Genomic DNA, 16,948 nt, shown 5'->3' with positions numbered 1-16,948 from the left:
TCAAGCTAGTTAATAGACTTTACCTGACCCCCTCTAGAATTCATAAAATGTGGCCCTCCCAGTCTAAGCTGTGCTGGAGACAATGCTCGTTGGTTGGGGATTTGCTTCATATCTTTTGGACATGCCCGGTTTTGCGCTCTTTCTGGGCTCAGGTATTTGACCTAGCTAAGAGAGTGACCAAATTGGATCTTCCTCAGACCCCCGAGATTGCCCTTCTCCAGGTATATCCGCCTCATGTCCCGAGACAGGCCTGTTATGTGTATAATCATATACTTATTGCCGCCAGAGCCGCCATAGCCCAGGCATGGAGAGCACCGCTCCCCCCCTCTCTGTCAAAGGTAATTACCAAAGTCCAGTATGCGTTTGAAATGGAAACACTAGATGTCCCTTATTCAATGAGACCATCTTCCCCATTGATGAAATGGTTTGAATGGCATGTCTACGTGACCGACGGGGGTGGGGCTCCAGTAAATAATCCTTCTTCTTCTCCCCTGCTATTGGTGGTTCTTTGTCAATAGTTGCGCCCTGATTGAGTGTTTATGTCGGGTTTTCCAAGACCTAGGCCAGGTCTGGTGAGTTAGTTCAAAGTTCCACAGTAAACTGAATACTATAAATTGTATACTGTCTGTAACTTACAAATGCTATATTGGTGTGTTCGAACTCCCCTCCCCCCCTTCCCCCCCCCCCTTTTTTTTCTTTCTGTACCCCCCATTTACTTAAAAATTTTTCAATAAAAACGATTGATGATAAAATGCATTTTGTTGGTACAATATTACCAGGAACACAAACGTTTTATTCTGTATACCTTTGTGCCAAGCAGTATTTGTAATAATGTTGATTAGTACGCATGTTGAGTAATGCAATTATGATTTGTGTTTACATTGTTTGTGAAGCCTTAGTTCTGTAACATGTAAAATAATTCATTTAGGTACATTCTGTTAAGAGTATTTTATGGGTTGTTTTGTTTGTTTTGTTTTGTTTTTTATATGTCTGAGCAGAGGTCAGTAAACATTCTCACCTTGGACTCTGTGTTTTAGATCTGCGATTCCCCTAAGCCCTGTGAGATAGACCCCAACCGTCTGAGAGAAGGAGACAATGTGGATAATCACAAGGTGTGTGTTTTAAGGTGTACTCTGTACAATTTTGGAGCTTATTTGTTAAAGAAATGTATTGAAAAATAAGTTATAGAAAATATTTATGTATTATAGTATGTTTTGGAAATGCAAATAGAACTGCCTTAGTATAAGCAATAAAATAATCTGCAAAACAAAAACTTAGTGCAATACTCATTATAGCTAAGTATTGAGTGAAGAGCAAATATTGTTTAGGACACCTTGGTTCCGGCACAAAACAAACGTGTAGAGCTTTTTGATTATCTAGTTGAGGCTAGCAGAAGACATAGGCATTGTGCTCTAGGGCTTCATTTTAGAAAATGGCTGTGAAAAAACGTATCCACATCGGCATCATTTGCCCATATCTAAGTAGACATGTTAGTTTAATACAATAATTGAACTTGTTTCAAAAAGTGCAAATAGCATGTCAGCCAGTAGAGGGCAGTGTGTACGCTTCTTATACAGTGAGACAAGTAACATTAACTGCAGTGAAGATTTGATAGTTTTTTCTTTTCTCTTTGATTTAAGTGCTGGTAAATATTGGTATTCTGTGACTAATATAGTTAAACTAAGGTACTTGGAATATTAAATATCTCCAAAACGTGTACTGATGCTATACTTAATGTAAAGTTGTTTAGGTGTCCTCCGTATCCTTTTCTGAAACAAACTTCAGTATAAAGTTATTTATTGAAAAAGTGATTTATTTATTTTTCGGCCACAATTGTTAATGTAGGAGTTTTTCTGTTGCATTACCTATGTATATTACAATTTTGAGTTGATGTACAGTATGTTTCTAATTTAAGTGCAAAAATAAGCAGAGGGGTTCATATTTTAGTGAACATGTATAGACTAATGAAGTGAAAATAAAGATATAATTTCCTTGTATTTTATTTAACTTGGTATAAAAGTTTCAAACCTTGTAACCGTTCCCCGCCCAGCCCAGTCCTGTTCTTCCCAATGATCTACCCTCAGTACTTCTAAAGTGTTTACAAGTTTAGGTCACATAATGTATTCCATAATCTATTGTGAAGGGGGCTAAAGATCAGACTTGTAAGCGGTGTCTACTATGCTTATCTAACCTTGTTTGTGTCTATTAGAGAACAGCCTGGGTGCTGTGTGATGACAATACAATGTTGTGTCTCCTCTGCAGGATAACCTAAAATACTATGTGGACAAGGTGTTCTCGTGTATAGTGAAATCCAGCATGAGCTGCCCCACCGTGATGTGTGACCTGTTCTCCTCACTGCGACACATGGCTGTGAGACATTTCCCCAGTAAGAATCCCCGCATTCTCTTGGTCTAGATGAACGCCTGAGAGTGTATGGGCTGATAAGGTTACTAGTAACTGTGTAAGACCCCTGACACAGTTCCTGCATGGCAGGGCTTAATCCACCTCTATCATAAGTCCCCAAAATAGAAATATGTTGATGTTTGCTATATCCTGTTTTTGAACTCCTTTCTGTTAAATGGGAATGACATCATTTACACACCATTCATTTGGCCCAAAATAGTGCTGAAAACATGACCAGGCTTGCATGTGCCACTGCTTTGGGGGCTCATATATGAATCATTGGGTGGGGGGTTGTTCTGGAGCGCATCTCATCCTGTTCAGTTGCTCAGGATCTCTGCTTTATCTTGTTTAGCTGCTTCTTGCTACTGAGCTATTAGAACAGAGGAGGCAGCTGAATGAAGAGGTTTTGCGCAGTAACATTCAGTTTGTATTTTGGCACTTCTCTCTCCCTGTACTCCTCTCGCTATCATTCTCCTGCACATCACCCACATGCTACTTAGTTCTGCAATTTTGTGCTTTCCCTAGATGGCTTGTTTAAAATGTACCACGCCCCGTACAGGCAACTATTTTGTGTGCTGAACTAATTTTCATGATAATCATCGACATGACCATCCGTGGACCAAGTGACGTCACTGAAACATGAGGCACAAAGGGGCCTCGGTGAGACCACTAGGTCATAGTGAATTGATAGACTGTATTCTCGTGCACATAAGTTGAGCTCACAAACGGGCTGTCTCTCTTGTATGTAGGTGACTGGTACATTTTAATAAACACAAATCCTATTCACTTCCATTACAGCTCTGTAGTGCAGTCATTTCATGCTGTGTGTTCAAATACAGGTGTCTACTGCGGCAGCCAGCCTTGTGTGATCAGCATGTACAATGGGGCTTCATTCAAATGTGTTTGTGTTTACGGACATACTTTTCGGACTAGGAAAATCTTTCATCACTGGAATTCTTTTTCTGTGTACAAAGTCCTTCCATATTGACATTAAAACTATTTAAATCATTTCCACGTTTCCATGATATATCATGACATAACTGCCAGTGTCGCAGGGGCACCTGTATTTGTCATTCATTTTTGTGTCCTGTGTCTGAGTTGTGTTCATGTTGTACTCAATCCTATCTGTAATTTAAGCGTTGCATTGCACTGTATGTAAACCACTCTGTGCCACATAGCTGGGTCTCTTGGTGTAGAGGGGGTTAATATACTAAACAACTCTGTATGATGATGGTGTCTCCTCCATGTCCCACTGCAGATGACCCACGTGTACAGTTTTCTGCTGTCAGCAGTTTTGTCTTCCTGCGATTCTTTGCCGTGGCTGTTGTATCCCCTCAAATCTTCCATTTAAGGTTCCACCACCCAGTAAGTTACCACATCTATAGCTCTGCTGATCAGCATTATAAGAAGTATAATTCAGTTCAGTGATATTTTATGCTATTGTGAAATAATATATTTGTAAACATTATTCTGTGTCTTAAATAGTTTCTTCACCAACACGGATATTTATTTATTTTCCCACAATTTTCACATTTATTTATATTCATTGCAATTTTTGTAACTTACCTTTACCAGGCATCCAGCACTGACAGCTATGTGCAGACAGCCCAGCTCATCTCCCTGGTTGGTTACTGATTCCACAGTAAGTTTGAGGCAGTGAATCCCAGTTGTTGGAAAATGTTTTCCTTTTTGGAAATGTGAGACTCCGTCAAATCAGTAGCCAAGTTAGAGCTGAGCTGGAAGCCGAACTGTCTGCAAATAATAGCTAGTGTTTGTCTGGTAAGTAAGTTAAAACATGGAAGTGAGGAAATCCATATCTGTGTGTGGTGAGTGAAGCTATTAAGCTGCCCGCACGTGTGCAGATCTGATCGTTTGGCCCTGTCGGCATGTTAAGTCCTCTCCACGTTTTGTATTGTGAGATTATTGTAACTTGTTTAGTCCCGAACTTTACAACAGTGCGAAGTTACAAGACCACATGCTAAGGGTATTGTGTCCTTGGATCAGAGGGTTGTTACAGTGAGAACAAGGGTGGATAAAGTTATACTTGGAAAAATGTGTGCATGTAATGTGCAGATTGCCTAGGGCATTTGTGTGTATGAAGCCATATAGAAAAGGCCATCAATATAGAAGCAGAAACCTCTTTAAACATTGTAGACCCTATTTAACTGTTACATATTTAATGCTTATTCCACCTTTTATAGTTTGAAATCGTGAAAAGTTAAGCTGCAGCTCTTGCTCCCTCTTACCTTATTGCGGTCCTACCCCTGGTATCCCCTGCTCTTCACTGTTGGGTCCATATATCTATGGGATCACCCCTCACAGGGCAGATTAGGCTGCAAACCAAACCCCCACCTTTTGCTCTTGTCATTGCACTGCTTCATGTCAATAACATTGGAGGTTTCAGCAAGATACTATTGATGTTAGAACCTTGAACATGGTCAGTCTGTACTTGCCCAAGCATTGGGCTTGTGGGCCTATTGTGCATTAGACCTTGTGGGGGACCCCAACAGTGCAGCATCAAGATCCTAGAAATCAGGTAAAGGGACTTGTGGGTAACAAAATATGTACTATAAAATAGAAATTGTGCCAAGCGTTAAAATACAATGTGTAAGAGTTACTTCATATGAGATAAATTGTACTTTAGGGTTGATTTAAAACGACCTGTTTCACCTGCTCCTTTCAGGATGCTCAAACATCTCGTATATTGACACTCATATCGAAAACTATTCAGACCCTTGGAAGTGTTGGCTGTTTGTCAAAAAGCAAAACCGTAAGTTTTTGTACTTGACCCTTGGTCTTTCCTGTACGTACTGTGTATTTCACCTTTTTTATATAACCGTGTCTCCTCTGACACCACAGTCCAGCTTCAAGGAACCGTTCATGTGTGATTTCTACAAGATGTTTGAAGAGGAAACCTACACAACACATGTTAAAAAGGTTTGATAACTTTGTTGTCTAGATTGTAGCATCATTGTAGTGAATACTATAGTCTCTTGGGTAGAGTTCAATGAGACAAACCAATATTTACTTTACCTCGCACGCTCCATTTGCTGCATCCAAAGTGGTTCCTGCTTGCTCTAACTGCCCCTCTTCGCACTCCTCTGCCCTCCACTCCACTCCACTCCACTCCTCCCCTCTGCACTCCTCCCCTCTGCACTCCTCTCCTCTCCTCTCCTCTCCTGTTGCACTCCTCTCCTGTTGCACTCCTCTCCTCTCCTCTCCTCTCCTCTCCTCTTGCACTCCTCTCCTGTTGCACTCCTCTCCTCTCACCCTTTTTCAAATTAACAAGGTAAACCCACAAGTTTTGAGATACACAACATGGCTTTAAAATAACATTAGTATCTAAACAGCTGTACCAAGTACCCAGAGTCTCATTCTAATTTAAGTTAATTATGTAATTGTTCTTACGTATAAAGACCGCTGTGTAAACTTTCTATATTATTTTTTCCAAGTGTAATGAAAAGGAACATCCTGCCCCATGAATATTTCTACTAATACACAGTTTGCTTTTTTGTTTTGTTTTTTGTTTTTTTGCCTTCCATCCCTGCAGTGTAGCATTTGTTCAGGCTCACTTCAGCTACATATCATGCTATGGGCATGATATGTAGCACAGTGGGCAGCACAGTGGCCTAGTGGTTAGCACTTCTGCCTCACAGCACTGGGGTCATGAGTTAAATTCCCGACCATGGCCTTATCTGTGTGTAGTTTGTATGTTCTCCCTGTGTTTGCGTGGGTTTCCTCCGGGTGCTCTGGTTTCATCCCACACTCCAAAAACATACTGGTAGGTAAATTGGCTGCTATCAAAAATTGACCCTAGTGTCTCCCTCTTTGTTTGTATGTCTGTCTCCCTCTCTGTCTGTGTGTGAGTGTGTGTCTATACTAGGGAATTTAGACTGTAAGCTCCAATGGGGCAGGGACTGATGTGAATGATTTCTCTGTACAGTGCTGCGGAATTAGTGGCGCTATATACATAAATTGATGATGCTGTGGCTTCATTTTTGGCAGTGTAACAAAGTCCCTACCCTGAGACACTGACTTTTTTGCATGGCATAACAGATATCTTAGAATACCATAATATGACCGCTGAAATCTCGACACGCAGCATGGTTTTGTGATATAATGGAAAAAAGGTTGTGCTGCGGAGAAGGTGATTGTAGTTATTATATAATAGAAAACAATACATCCAGAGTGTCTCCCAAAGAAAGAGAAGCGATCTCTAATAGAAATAACAATTGATATTTATTAGACAGAATAAAAAAAGATATAAACAATGAAAAAACAGATTAAAAATATATATCATATAAGGTATATATAAATAACCTTCAGTACTGAGGTAATTAAATTGAACAATCTCTGTTACTGGTTAATCACAATCTGCATGTAAAATGATGTTTTATGGCAACTCAAAAAAGTGTCCGTTCATAATATGATCCAATCCATACACCTTTATAGACTCAATATTGAAAGGAGCCGGAGATCACAGAACCAAGGCAAAGTTTCCTCCAAGTAAATTATCCGGCATATACAATACAGTCTCTGCACTGCAGCTTCCTATTAGGTAGTGTACGGAACTAAATCTCCGTAATTGGCTCCGATAGCAATCAGGCAATTAAATATTCACGCCGCTTACCAGTGTAATGTTCACCCTCCGGAGGGAATTTGTACAACACCAAGTGTACTCCGATCTTGAGCCTGACTCAAATTACCCTTCCGACACGATCCTCCGTTCTTAGCGCGATTATGCGCAACTTCAAAAGCAGCCTCACTGGCAACAGAGTGGATATAATTCACGTTCCAATGTAAAGGCATGAGTATCCGAAGGTAGTGTAGAAAACAGACCTACCTGACGCGTTTCGTGCCGACACTGGGCACTTTCTCAAAGCTGCTAAAAGGTCTCTGGAGATCCTTTAAATAGGAAGCCAAACATACAGGTGTAGTCGTTAGTTAGAGCTTCCTGTCCATATTTGTTATTCCAGTGATTTTGTTACATAAACAGTGAGACATTAAACCAGTAATATTAGTGAAAAAAATGTGTACAAGTATATGGTTATAAATACACTTACCGGTATATACATAAAGGTAGTATATTAACATTAGCACACTTTTTTTTTTTTTTTCTCAGATAAACCAAATACCATATAGATGTCAATAAGAGGTCATAATTTTTATATATAAATATAATAATAATAATAAAATATAGTAAATGATAAAAAAATAAATATCTTTAAGGATACCAATAACGACCCCTTACAATAATTAGAAGGTAAATAATAATTAATAACCATGATAACATTAATGGTAATGATAAAAAAAAATTAAAATCATAATAATTTTTATCTTTTAGGCCTTATAGGTCATAAGATATACAGACACCAATCAACACAATAAAACCATAACCTAATAAGTATAACCCAATAGGTATTTCAGCATCTCATTATAAGTATGTATATGAAAAATAAAACCTATGACATGAAATCTAAACAACAATATGTTCTGAAGATAAGAAATCAATCATACTTCATCAATTCAGACAATGATGGTCCAAAGCTTCATTCAGGCCTGTAGGGAATAAAGTGGCCAACTTGAAAATCTTTTTTTTATTATTTAATAATTACAATCAGCTTCTCTGCAGCGCAACCCTTTTTTCTCTTCTTTGGTCAATTGTTGATGGTGGTTGTTATACAATAACCACGGGTTTGCAGCAGTTGAGAACTTTGTGTATTTAGTTTGTTTTTTTATTATTATATTTTTTTATATTTTATTTCCTCGTTTTTCTCCAGTGTGCGCCATTAACCCCTAGTGGGATCTTTGTCTTTTGTGATATAGTGGTGGTGGTTGTTTTGGGTTTTTTGTTTTTTTTTAGTATACTGAAACTAGATTACCTAAAGGTGTACTAACATGGTCATTACTCCTACTGTCTAGTTCTTAAAGGAAATCTCATCTACTGAAAGTAAGGAGCCAAGTGGAATGAGTGAGTCTGTCATCCTGAAAGAAGGGTAAGGCTTTAATTAACATATTAAATGCCAGTTTTTTGTTTCCTCTGAGTGAGATGTTTTATAACGTGAATTCATAACGGAGACTTGTGCCAATAATAAGAATATAATCTGTTTATCCTCTTCTCCAAAAGGGAGATGTATAAACGTGCGCAGGGCCGAAACCGTATTGGAAAGAAGAACTTTAAGAAACGCTGGTTTTCACTAACAAGCCGAGAATTTACCTACCAGAAACAGAAAGGTAAATGTTACTATGGGGCCCATAGTTTGCAAAGTCTTACGTTTGAAAGGCATTCTACATTAAACAGCTGGGGTTTTTTTTGTTTTGTTTTTTTGCCCCTCAAACTCTTTATCTACTCTACAACTTATTTTTGTCCCTGTATTTCAGGTTTTGTGCTTCGTCTACTTCCTTACCTTTCCTCTTTTAATCTAACATATTGTCTGTGATATTCTGATACTTTACTGTAAGCACTATACTGTGAGTAATGACACCGGGGCACAGACTTCAGAGGTCAGCTTCTTGGCTGAAATAGTGCACTGTGATTGCATTATGTTAATGGAATAGGTATGGTAAGCCATTCTGTCAGTCGTCTTGCTAATCTGATTATCTTTTATCTTTGACAGATAAAGAGCCCATGTTCCGCATTGCCATTAAAAGTATCCTGGCTGTTGAGAAGCTGGATGAAAGTGCCTTTAATAAGAATAATGTAGGTCAATTACCCTCTCCGTATCAGCAGGACTACCAAGCATCTCACATGCACCTTTTAGAACTGCACAGTAATTTAAATACTGTTTGTTGGATACTAAATCTGTATACTTGCCTGCCTCCTGTTTTTGTAAGGCCCTGTATATGGACAATTGGTCATTGCAAGACTGTTATTTATAGTCTTTTTACCCTTTGATTTTGGCAGATGTTCCAGGTGATCTATGGTGAGAAGCCTCTGTACATCCAGGCCAGCAACTGTGTAGAAGCCAGTGACTGGGTAGAGGTGCTGAGTAGAGTGAGCAGACGCAATCGCAGAAGGCTCAACAAGTATCACCCCTCTGCTTTCCTGAACGGGGCCTGGCTCTGCTGTAAGGCTTCCCCGGAGAGCACTGAAGGCTGCAGCCCTTGCACTGTGTTAGTATTACATCTTTATGGGGGATTATTTTGTTTTTTTATTTATCTGAGCATAATTCAAATTACAAACTAAGGTCAGATATGCTCTTGGGAAACTTGAGGCATAGACAGACTGGCTAAGAATAAAGACGTTTTGTGTATGTCCTTATGCACCCTTACTTTACAATTATTACGCAAAGAAGGAACTGTTTAATAGGTACATATAAGAAAGCACAATAGATGTTAGTTTATTTTTTCATCATTTTTATTTGCAGAAGGGTGTCCTTTTCCTTATACACCATTACAGATTTTAATTGCACATTATAATGTTATCCTCAATTTTATCTGGAGTAAAATCAACTTGGAGATGATGGTGTGATGGCTTCTGGCTCCCATCACATTCATTACACAGGGTCAGTGTCCCAGCAGCTGTGTATCAGAGTGTTCTGTGCTGGGTACACTGAGCTTACAAATGCCTTCCACTCAACTAACTGCCTGTCATGTCTGTATAGAGATGTTCCAGCTGACGTGGCATTAGATATAGATGGAGACCGGGAGTGTGAAAAGATCTATTCCCTTTTCAACACGAGCATGCCAAAACTGCAGAAGATGGAAGGTAACTTGTTCTGTTTCTGATATGTTTGAATGTGTCCATCTCTTTTTTGAGATACAACTGACATGCTTGATGGAATGCCTGCTTGCGAGATTTGCTATTATAAAGTACTTTGTGGAGTAATTATTATTGTATCTGGAAAATTCTGACCTGAGCCCTGCAAAAGTATTGTAAAAAGTGACTCGTAGTTGCAGAGATACAACACAGCTTGATTAGAAATCACATCTAAGTATAACACTTTAGCCTTCTTCAAAATATGTAAACCCCTTGTTCAGTGCACAGATTTTCATTAAAATCACTTGGCTTATAAAAATTTTGAACCACTCTTAAATAGGTGTATACTAGAAAACCTGCCTCTGCTTTCTGTCATTGATCACTCACTTTACCCCCTTCTTTCTTTCTCCCGGTCCATTACTTCTTCTCCTTAATGATATAATGTACAATGTGACGGCACTCACTAAACACCACCACCCAATGATTTCCCCCCCTTCAGTGCAGCAATAATTCATGAGCTCTTACCATTATCGTTATCACTATGTTTGGGTGACACACACAAATATTAATCAAAGAATTGTTCTTGCATACGAATGTTCAAGTTTGAAAATTTTGCTAGATCGGATTTATCAGATTTTTATTTTACTTGAGCGTTTTTTAAAATGCAAAAGATCATTGTACGAATTTTAAATTGAAAGATATTTGCACATATTGTTGCATGTGTGGGCAGCATTAGGGAATCTGTTGGTGAGAGGACGGTGTTCATTGGTGATTTCTAGGAAGACGGGCCTTGGAAACAGACAATGCATGGGAGAACTTGAGGAACTGAAAGGTTAATTTGTCCAGAATGAGGGGGGGCTGCTTAATGTCATTGAGGTCTGAAGGAGAAAGAGAGGACAGCATGTACTGCAACCAGAGGGCGTAAATGGGTGTTGTGTGTTTTTTGTTTAGATGCAAGTTTTATAGATGGGAGGATTGTGCTTTCGGCAGCTAAATCTTCTGCTCTTACAGTAAGATATAAGATATTATGATGATCACGTTAACCAGATAATCTTAGATTACCCACACTCCTTATTCCATCCTCACACACTCCTCAGCTGTAGCAATAAGAGAATGTATTTAGTGGTTTTTCTCATTGAGCACAAGCAAGTTAATGCCCAACTACATTGTTTGTGTGAATCCAGCTGCTGGAGTCAAACGTTCTATTAGATGTGGTGTTTTTACAAATTACAATGCAGAAAAACACTGATATTTTAAATGGCATTGCTCTGATTAATATCAGGATTTTTATAAGCCGGAATGCCTTAACAATAAAATTCCTTAATTACTTTTAAATGTAAACAAAAAAAAAGGATTTTTTGAACTGGACGCTGTATTGGGTTTTACACCTGTAATATATTTTTATTTTCTTTTTCCCTAAATTGCATAGTGAGCCAGTGGCATGATATATTACATAAAGGGCAATAGGACCTAGCACTGGACTGCTTTCCTTTACTGTATACAGTGCACAGGGTACAGTGAAAGCCAAAATATACACAGAAGAGGGATTTCTTTTTTTGTTAGCAATTGATGCAGATGTTTATCTTTTCAGAGGCCTGCGGAAGCATTGCAGTGTACCAGGGCCCACAGGAGCACAGTGATTACCACTTCACCATAGATGATTCTGTGGAAACATTTAAGACCCTCCAGCAGATCAAAGCCATTATTGAGAAGCTGAGCGAACCTCACGAGAAATACAAGAAAGGTTCTACCAGTGCAAAATATGGCAGCCAGTGAGTATCCCAATTCTGGGGCCGTACGAGAATGGGCGACTACTAGTCTACCATGCGTGCTGAACACCTTTCAATATAATGTAAATGTTATAAGAATAAACACAAATGTTTGTAACATGTAAAATATTTCCCCAGCTATATAATTTTCTGCACACTCCATCTGAAGTGTCCCTGTCTGTGCCATTGTAACAACGAATAGTCTGACTCCCATATACATTGTGGCCACATGCTGCAGAAATTTAAGATAGCTTTATATATCTGTGTGCTGTAACAAATATGTCGCTTATTGCAAGCAATAGGTCTGTATGCTAAATGCATTGTGATCTCCTTTGTTATAATGATCCTATCACTAGTGATATGTTTTGCTGACCAGAAATACTAAACAACAAACCTGAAATATACAATGAATTGAGACGAGCCAAAGGCAAAGTATTATGTGAGGCACAAAGATAGCATTTCTTGTGGGAAAGTAGGAACTTCTTATCTGCCGTGTGTTCTCCTTGTTTAGAGGGCAGCTAGTACATAGTGGAGGTCAGTCTGTCACTATTTGTCTGCTCACGATGCTTTGTACACTTAACTCCTGCAAGCACAGGAGAGTTAGATAACAAGAATTAATTTGCACAAATCCCTCATCTCTATTTACAATGTCATTTTTGTTTTTGCCTTTCAGAGAGAATCCAATTGTGGGAAAAGGTTCATAGCAGGATAAGGATATGGGAAACTACAACTGGAAGAACGTAATGCCAGCGGACAATTGTCAGTCAAAGTCAGGGCCTGGAATTTTGTAACCACTTTGCAGGAACCTCTGAAAGTACTCCTGCAATACAGGTTTAAAAAACATTAATGTCCTGGTTAAAAGTGGCCAAGAGCCATGAGAAAATGTCATCCATATCATTAAGCAGCCAGGGAAAATGATTTATGCTGGTCTGTGATGACATTGACACTGCAGGCAGTGCCTTGCATAGTACAGATGCTGCCTTTTATTGCTCAGTCACATTCCCTGGGGTTAGTCCTGTAATCTCTGCCAGGCTGCAAAGATCTGTTAGGATACACCACTCAGAGGACTATGGGATGTCTAAATGTGTTCAGCACTGTACAGTCGTGAGAGATCCCAACTAAACCACATGGCGCCATCTGTAGCCCAGCTGAAGCTGGATGAGAAGTATATTTGCCAGTGTTAAGAGTTGTGGTACAGTAATTGTTGAGAAACCCCACCACAAACCACATTACACTTTACCACCTCTCCCAGAACTAGACAAATCAGGGAATTCAGGCCTGTTTTCCTTAAACGGTACAAATTAATTTTAATGTTATTTATTTATTTTTTTTCATTTTCCTCCAAAGTGGGTCTTTGCCACTAAAATCTTTATGGATGGGCTCAATAAAGATGTACAAGCCCAGTGTCGCACATATTTTTGGTATTTGCCAGACATCAAAGAAGAACCCTAGTTGTTGTATGGGGCTGGATATGTGAATATTTTCTACAGACCTTTTAAGATAGTTCCTCCCTCACCACAAAATCAACATGGACATAATTCTGGACTTAATACCATGTTGCTGATTTTGTTAGTCGTCATCCAAAAAAAGAAAGTATGACCTAATGGACAACCATCATGTTCATTGTGTTCTGTACGCAAGTACCTACAGTAGTCCAGATTTGAAGGACTATTAATAGTACAGTGGGACTCTTATTTTGAAGGGTTTCATGTTTTCGACAAATCAAAGGTGGCACTTTCCTAGTGGAGCTAAACAAAATATTGGTAAAGCTTTAGATTCAGAAAGACAGTCTCGGCCTTTATTACTTGTATTTTTTGTGTTACGTTATTGTTATCACATCCCTGACTAACCTGAGTAAGGGAAATTCAGTTTGTGTGTTCAAGTCTGATGTGTAGTTTAAAACCCTCGTGACACTGCAATAGGGTTTCTCAGTTAGTTGTTGGTCACTGGGAAGTCTCCATGACTGGCTAAGACAAATCCAGTTGGCACTTGAGTTTCATTCGTCCTGTAAGGGCTCACACGTGTGCTCTTTTCATTTAGTACACACAAGCATTCGGAGAGAACACTGGATGGACTACTGAGGCTAGACCATAGAACACGCTGCACTCATGGTCTGCCTTGTGTTCATTCTGAATGTTGTGTTCTATTTGCACGTTAATTATCACAAGGCGTCAATGATCCCTAATATGCCGCAGCTCAGAATGTATTATGGGTGCATGGAGAGCACCTCTGTGTTTAAGCCTTAGGTGTCACATTCCGTGGTCTCCACTAAGTAATAATGTAAAGACCAGAAGTTTTATAGTGACTCAGTTATAATATTTAGCTCATAACGATTAGTAGCATCATTATGGGAAAGGGAAGAATAGATCCATAGGGGTGTTCCCAGGGTGATTAGTCGTTGCTAAGAAAGTGGCATCTGTTAATATTACTTGTGTGCCCGTCTGTACCCAACAGCTATAGCCTTTAGTGCAGTCAACAGTTTCCTATATAGGTTGCACAGATCGACCGCTGACTGCACAACTGGTGTATCCCATGCGGTGGTCTGTGAAACATGCTTTTGGCCTCACAAATATAGCACAGCACACACAGACCACCGGTTCCTGTCTCTGCATGCATGTTTTACCGTTGGGACAGGTTAGAATGCTCTGCTCCCGCACCAGTCGTCTTTACAATAGGAATGGCTTAGTTAATACAGCCACTTAACTTACCACTCTGAGCACTTTAGTAATCTGCTACGTTCAGATTACATGTGTCATTTTGTTTGTTTTTCTTTTTTTTAATATAAGATGCATAATGTATCAAGTTGTTTTCTTTGTTAAGATCAGTTCCATGATCAATGCTGTAATTTCTTTAATGATAAAATTGGCTTAAAAAAGTTTTATGATATGTTTAAAAGACCAAAGATGATTTATAAATCTTTCTGTATATATTTATTTTTAAAGTCTTGCTTTCCATGTGCAAAATATGAGCTTTGCTTTGTCAGTATTAAATACAGGTACTGTCTTTATCCTGCATTATGTCATTGCTGCCCCTTTGAGCAAACTGTCCTTTGTGAAGTCTATACATGGTAGCCTACCAGGCGGCACATATGTCAAAGGACGGGCAAACCTAAAATACAAGTTGCTTTATATGTAATTGTTATCAGCAACAGAAAATGTGGAAGCTTCAGAAACTTGACAGAACTAAAGTTATTTGAAATAATGTGTTGTTCTTTGGGAAAGCCTTTGTTAACATACTGCACACCAGACTTCCTGTAACTGACCCAATTGCAGAATAATGCAGCCTACAATGGCTGATAACTAGGTTACATCTTAACTCTTATTGTTATAGGCGCGTCTTCATATATGTGTATATATAATTATACACACAAGTGCTTCAAGGTGCCTTTTTAACTTGTATTCCAGGCCTAGTGGCTCTTTAATGAATCTGTTGTTGCATAGTTTACAAATCATTATATGGAATCTGGGTGAAAAGGAAGAAACGCCCCGGGGCTCTCACAAATAGTTGGACGCAATTGGCCTGTTTATTTCTGCAATTTTTTTCTTTATTTTGCTGTTTTAAATGGCTGGGTTGAGGAAAGTAAACAGTCTGAAAACGCATCCCGCAAGGTGACATTGAGTGCAAGATTCTAGTAACTAGAAACAACCTTTTAGTCTCCAGCTATGGTAGAACTACAAGTCTCAGTCGGAGTTGAAGGGTCATACTGTCTTGGTACTATGACTTTCTGGTGCAGGCAGCCACAATGTCTGCATCCACCAAGTCAACCTCTTTCTAAAAGCGGATATGTGAAGTCTGCTGTGCTCCTGGAGCTCCAAGTAGGTCAATCCAGATGAATGTCCTAATTTTCTTTTTTTGTATCTGTGTTGTGTTTTACTCAGTCTCGTTCTGAACAGCTGCAGGTACACAAAGATTACTTCCTAAGCCTTGTGCTAGTGCCTATTCAAGCTAATGCTATAGCAATATGTTTTTTATGTGAATTAGTACATTAAACGTGCACAGTGGAAAGTCAGATTGCCTAGTTATTGTTGAACTACGTTTCCCAGCAAGCTCTGCCAACCTATTTGCATGTGTGCAGAAAGTATATTTATATGTCCAGTGTTTGGCAGAGCTTGTTGGAAGGTGTGGTCAGACAATAATGTGAGAAAGTTCTGCTCCTTGTTGTAGAACAGACATTTGTCTGTGTCTCTCTCCAAGTCCCAGTATGTGCATGGAAGGACATGCTGGGAACAGTAGTACCAAAACTACTGTAGAGCCACAGGTTGCTTATTCTCTGCTATAGAACGTACGCCCATATGTTTGCGTGGTCTCTAGTAGACTCTTTATTTTATTTTAAATATGTTAAGTAATCTTAAGCATCAGAACAATCGCTTTGTTTATGACACCAATACATGCAATGATGCATACCACCTGTGTAATGTCGTGTCTATTCTTAAGCCTTCATAAAGGGGACCTAACAAAGATTTGATTTTAGCCCACTGGCGCTATGAGGGTTAACAGAAAGCTCCTGATGCCCTCACAAAGGCAAGCCCAGAGGCAGAGCTTGGCTGCTATTGTGTCTCCTGTGCGAGGATCCTGCATGGGCACTGCCAGTTCCCTGGGCAGAGATGCCACTTGTTTTCTCACATTGCCTTCTTGTAAAGCTATATTCTCATCTCGCTGTGAAGTCTAGCTCTGTCTGTTAACCTTGAGAAATTGTGGAAATGTTTATTTTAATTTAAAACTGTTTTATTTTCTCATCAGGAGTACTTGATGTTTTGGTTCATTTTTTTTTATTTTTTTTTTGTAAACTACTGGTTGGAGAGCAATATCTCCTAAATAAATAAAATTTGAGAAGTGAAAGCACAGTGTGGTTATTTGACATTGAAATGGTGGATAATGGTATGAGAACCTTCAGATAGGTTATCCTAGGTCTACCTGATGCCATGAGTATTGCTGGGCTTATGTGTCAGCTGCCATGTAAATTTACCAATCATTTGTTCAATGCTTGGCACACACCTGGGTCCCAACATTTCATCCCTATTGTTGTTTCCAGTGGTTGGGGACATATATTGGTGTCGTGATGGGACTCCTGCTGGTA

The 16,948-nt window shown here is 39.2% G+C and overlaps 1 protein-coding gene across 1 annotated transcript in view; it reads left to right on the top strand.

Moving 5' to 3' along the window:
* RASA2 (RAS p21 protein activator 2) overlaps positions 1-16,710 on the top strand; it is a 72,604-nt gene extending 55,894 nt beyond the window's left edge. The window contains exons 13-24 of the mRNA XM_075201618.1: positions 1,038-1,112; positions 2,263-2,386; positions 3,662-3,768; positions 5,087-5,173; positions 5,263-5,340; positions 8,326-8,399; positions 8,531-8,637; positions 9,021-9,103; positions 9,308-9,516; positions 10,008-10,111; positions 11,694-11,874; positions 12,545-16,710. Of these exons, the coding sequence (XP_075057719.1) occupies positions 1,038-1,112; positions 2,263-2,386; positions 3,662-3,768; positions 5,087-5,173; positions 5,263-5,340; positions 8,326-8,399; positions 8,531-8,637; positions 9,021-9,103; positions 9,308-9,516; positions 10,008-10,111; positions 11,694-11,874; positions 12,545-12,575 (1,260 nt within the window). The 3' untranslated portion in view covers positions 12,576-16,710. The remainder of the gene's footprint in view (positions 1-1,037; positions 1,113-2,262; positions 2,387-3,661; positions 3,769-5,086; positions 5,174-5,262; positions 5,341-8,325; positions 8,400-8,530; positions 8,638-9,020; positions 9,104-9,307; positions 9,517-10,007; positions 10,112-11,693; positions 11,875-12,544) is intronic.
* The last annotated feature ends 238 nt before the right edge of the window (positions 16,711-16,948 follow it).

Source organism: Mixophyes fleayi, chromosome 3 (genome assembly GCF_038048845.1).
Source record: "Mixophyes fleayi isolate aMixFle1 chromosome 3, aMixFle1.hap1, whole genome shotgun sequence".
Classification (NCBI taxonomy): Eukaryota; Metazoa; Chordata; class Amphibia; order Anura; family Limnodynastidae; genus Mixophyes; species Mixophyes fleayi.
This window is presented reverse-complemented; position numbering and strand designations above follow the sequence as displayed.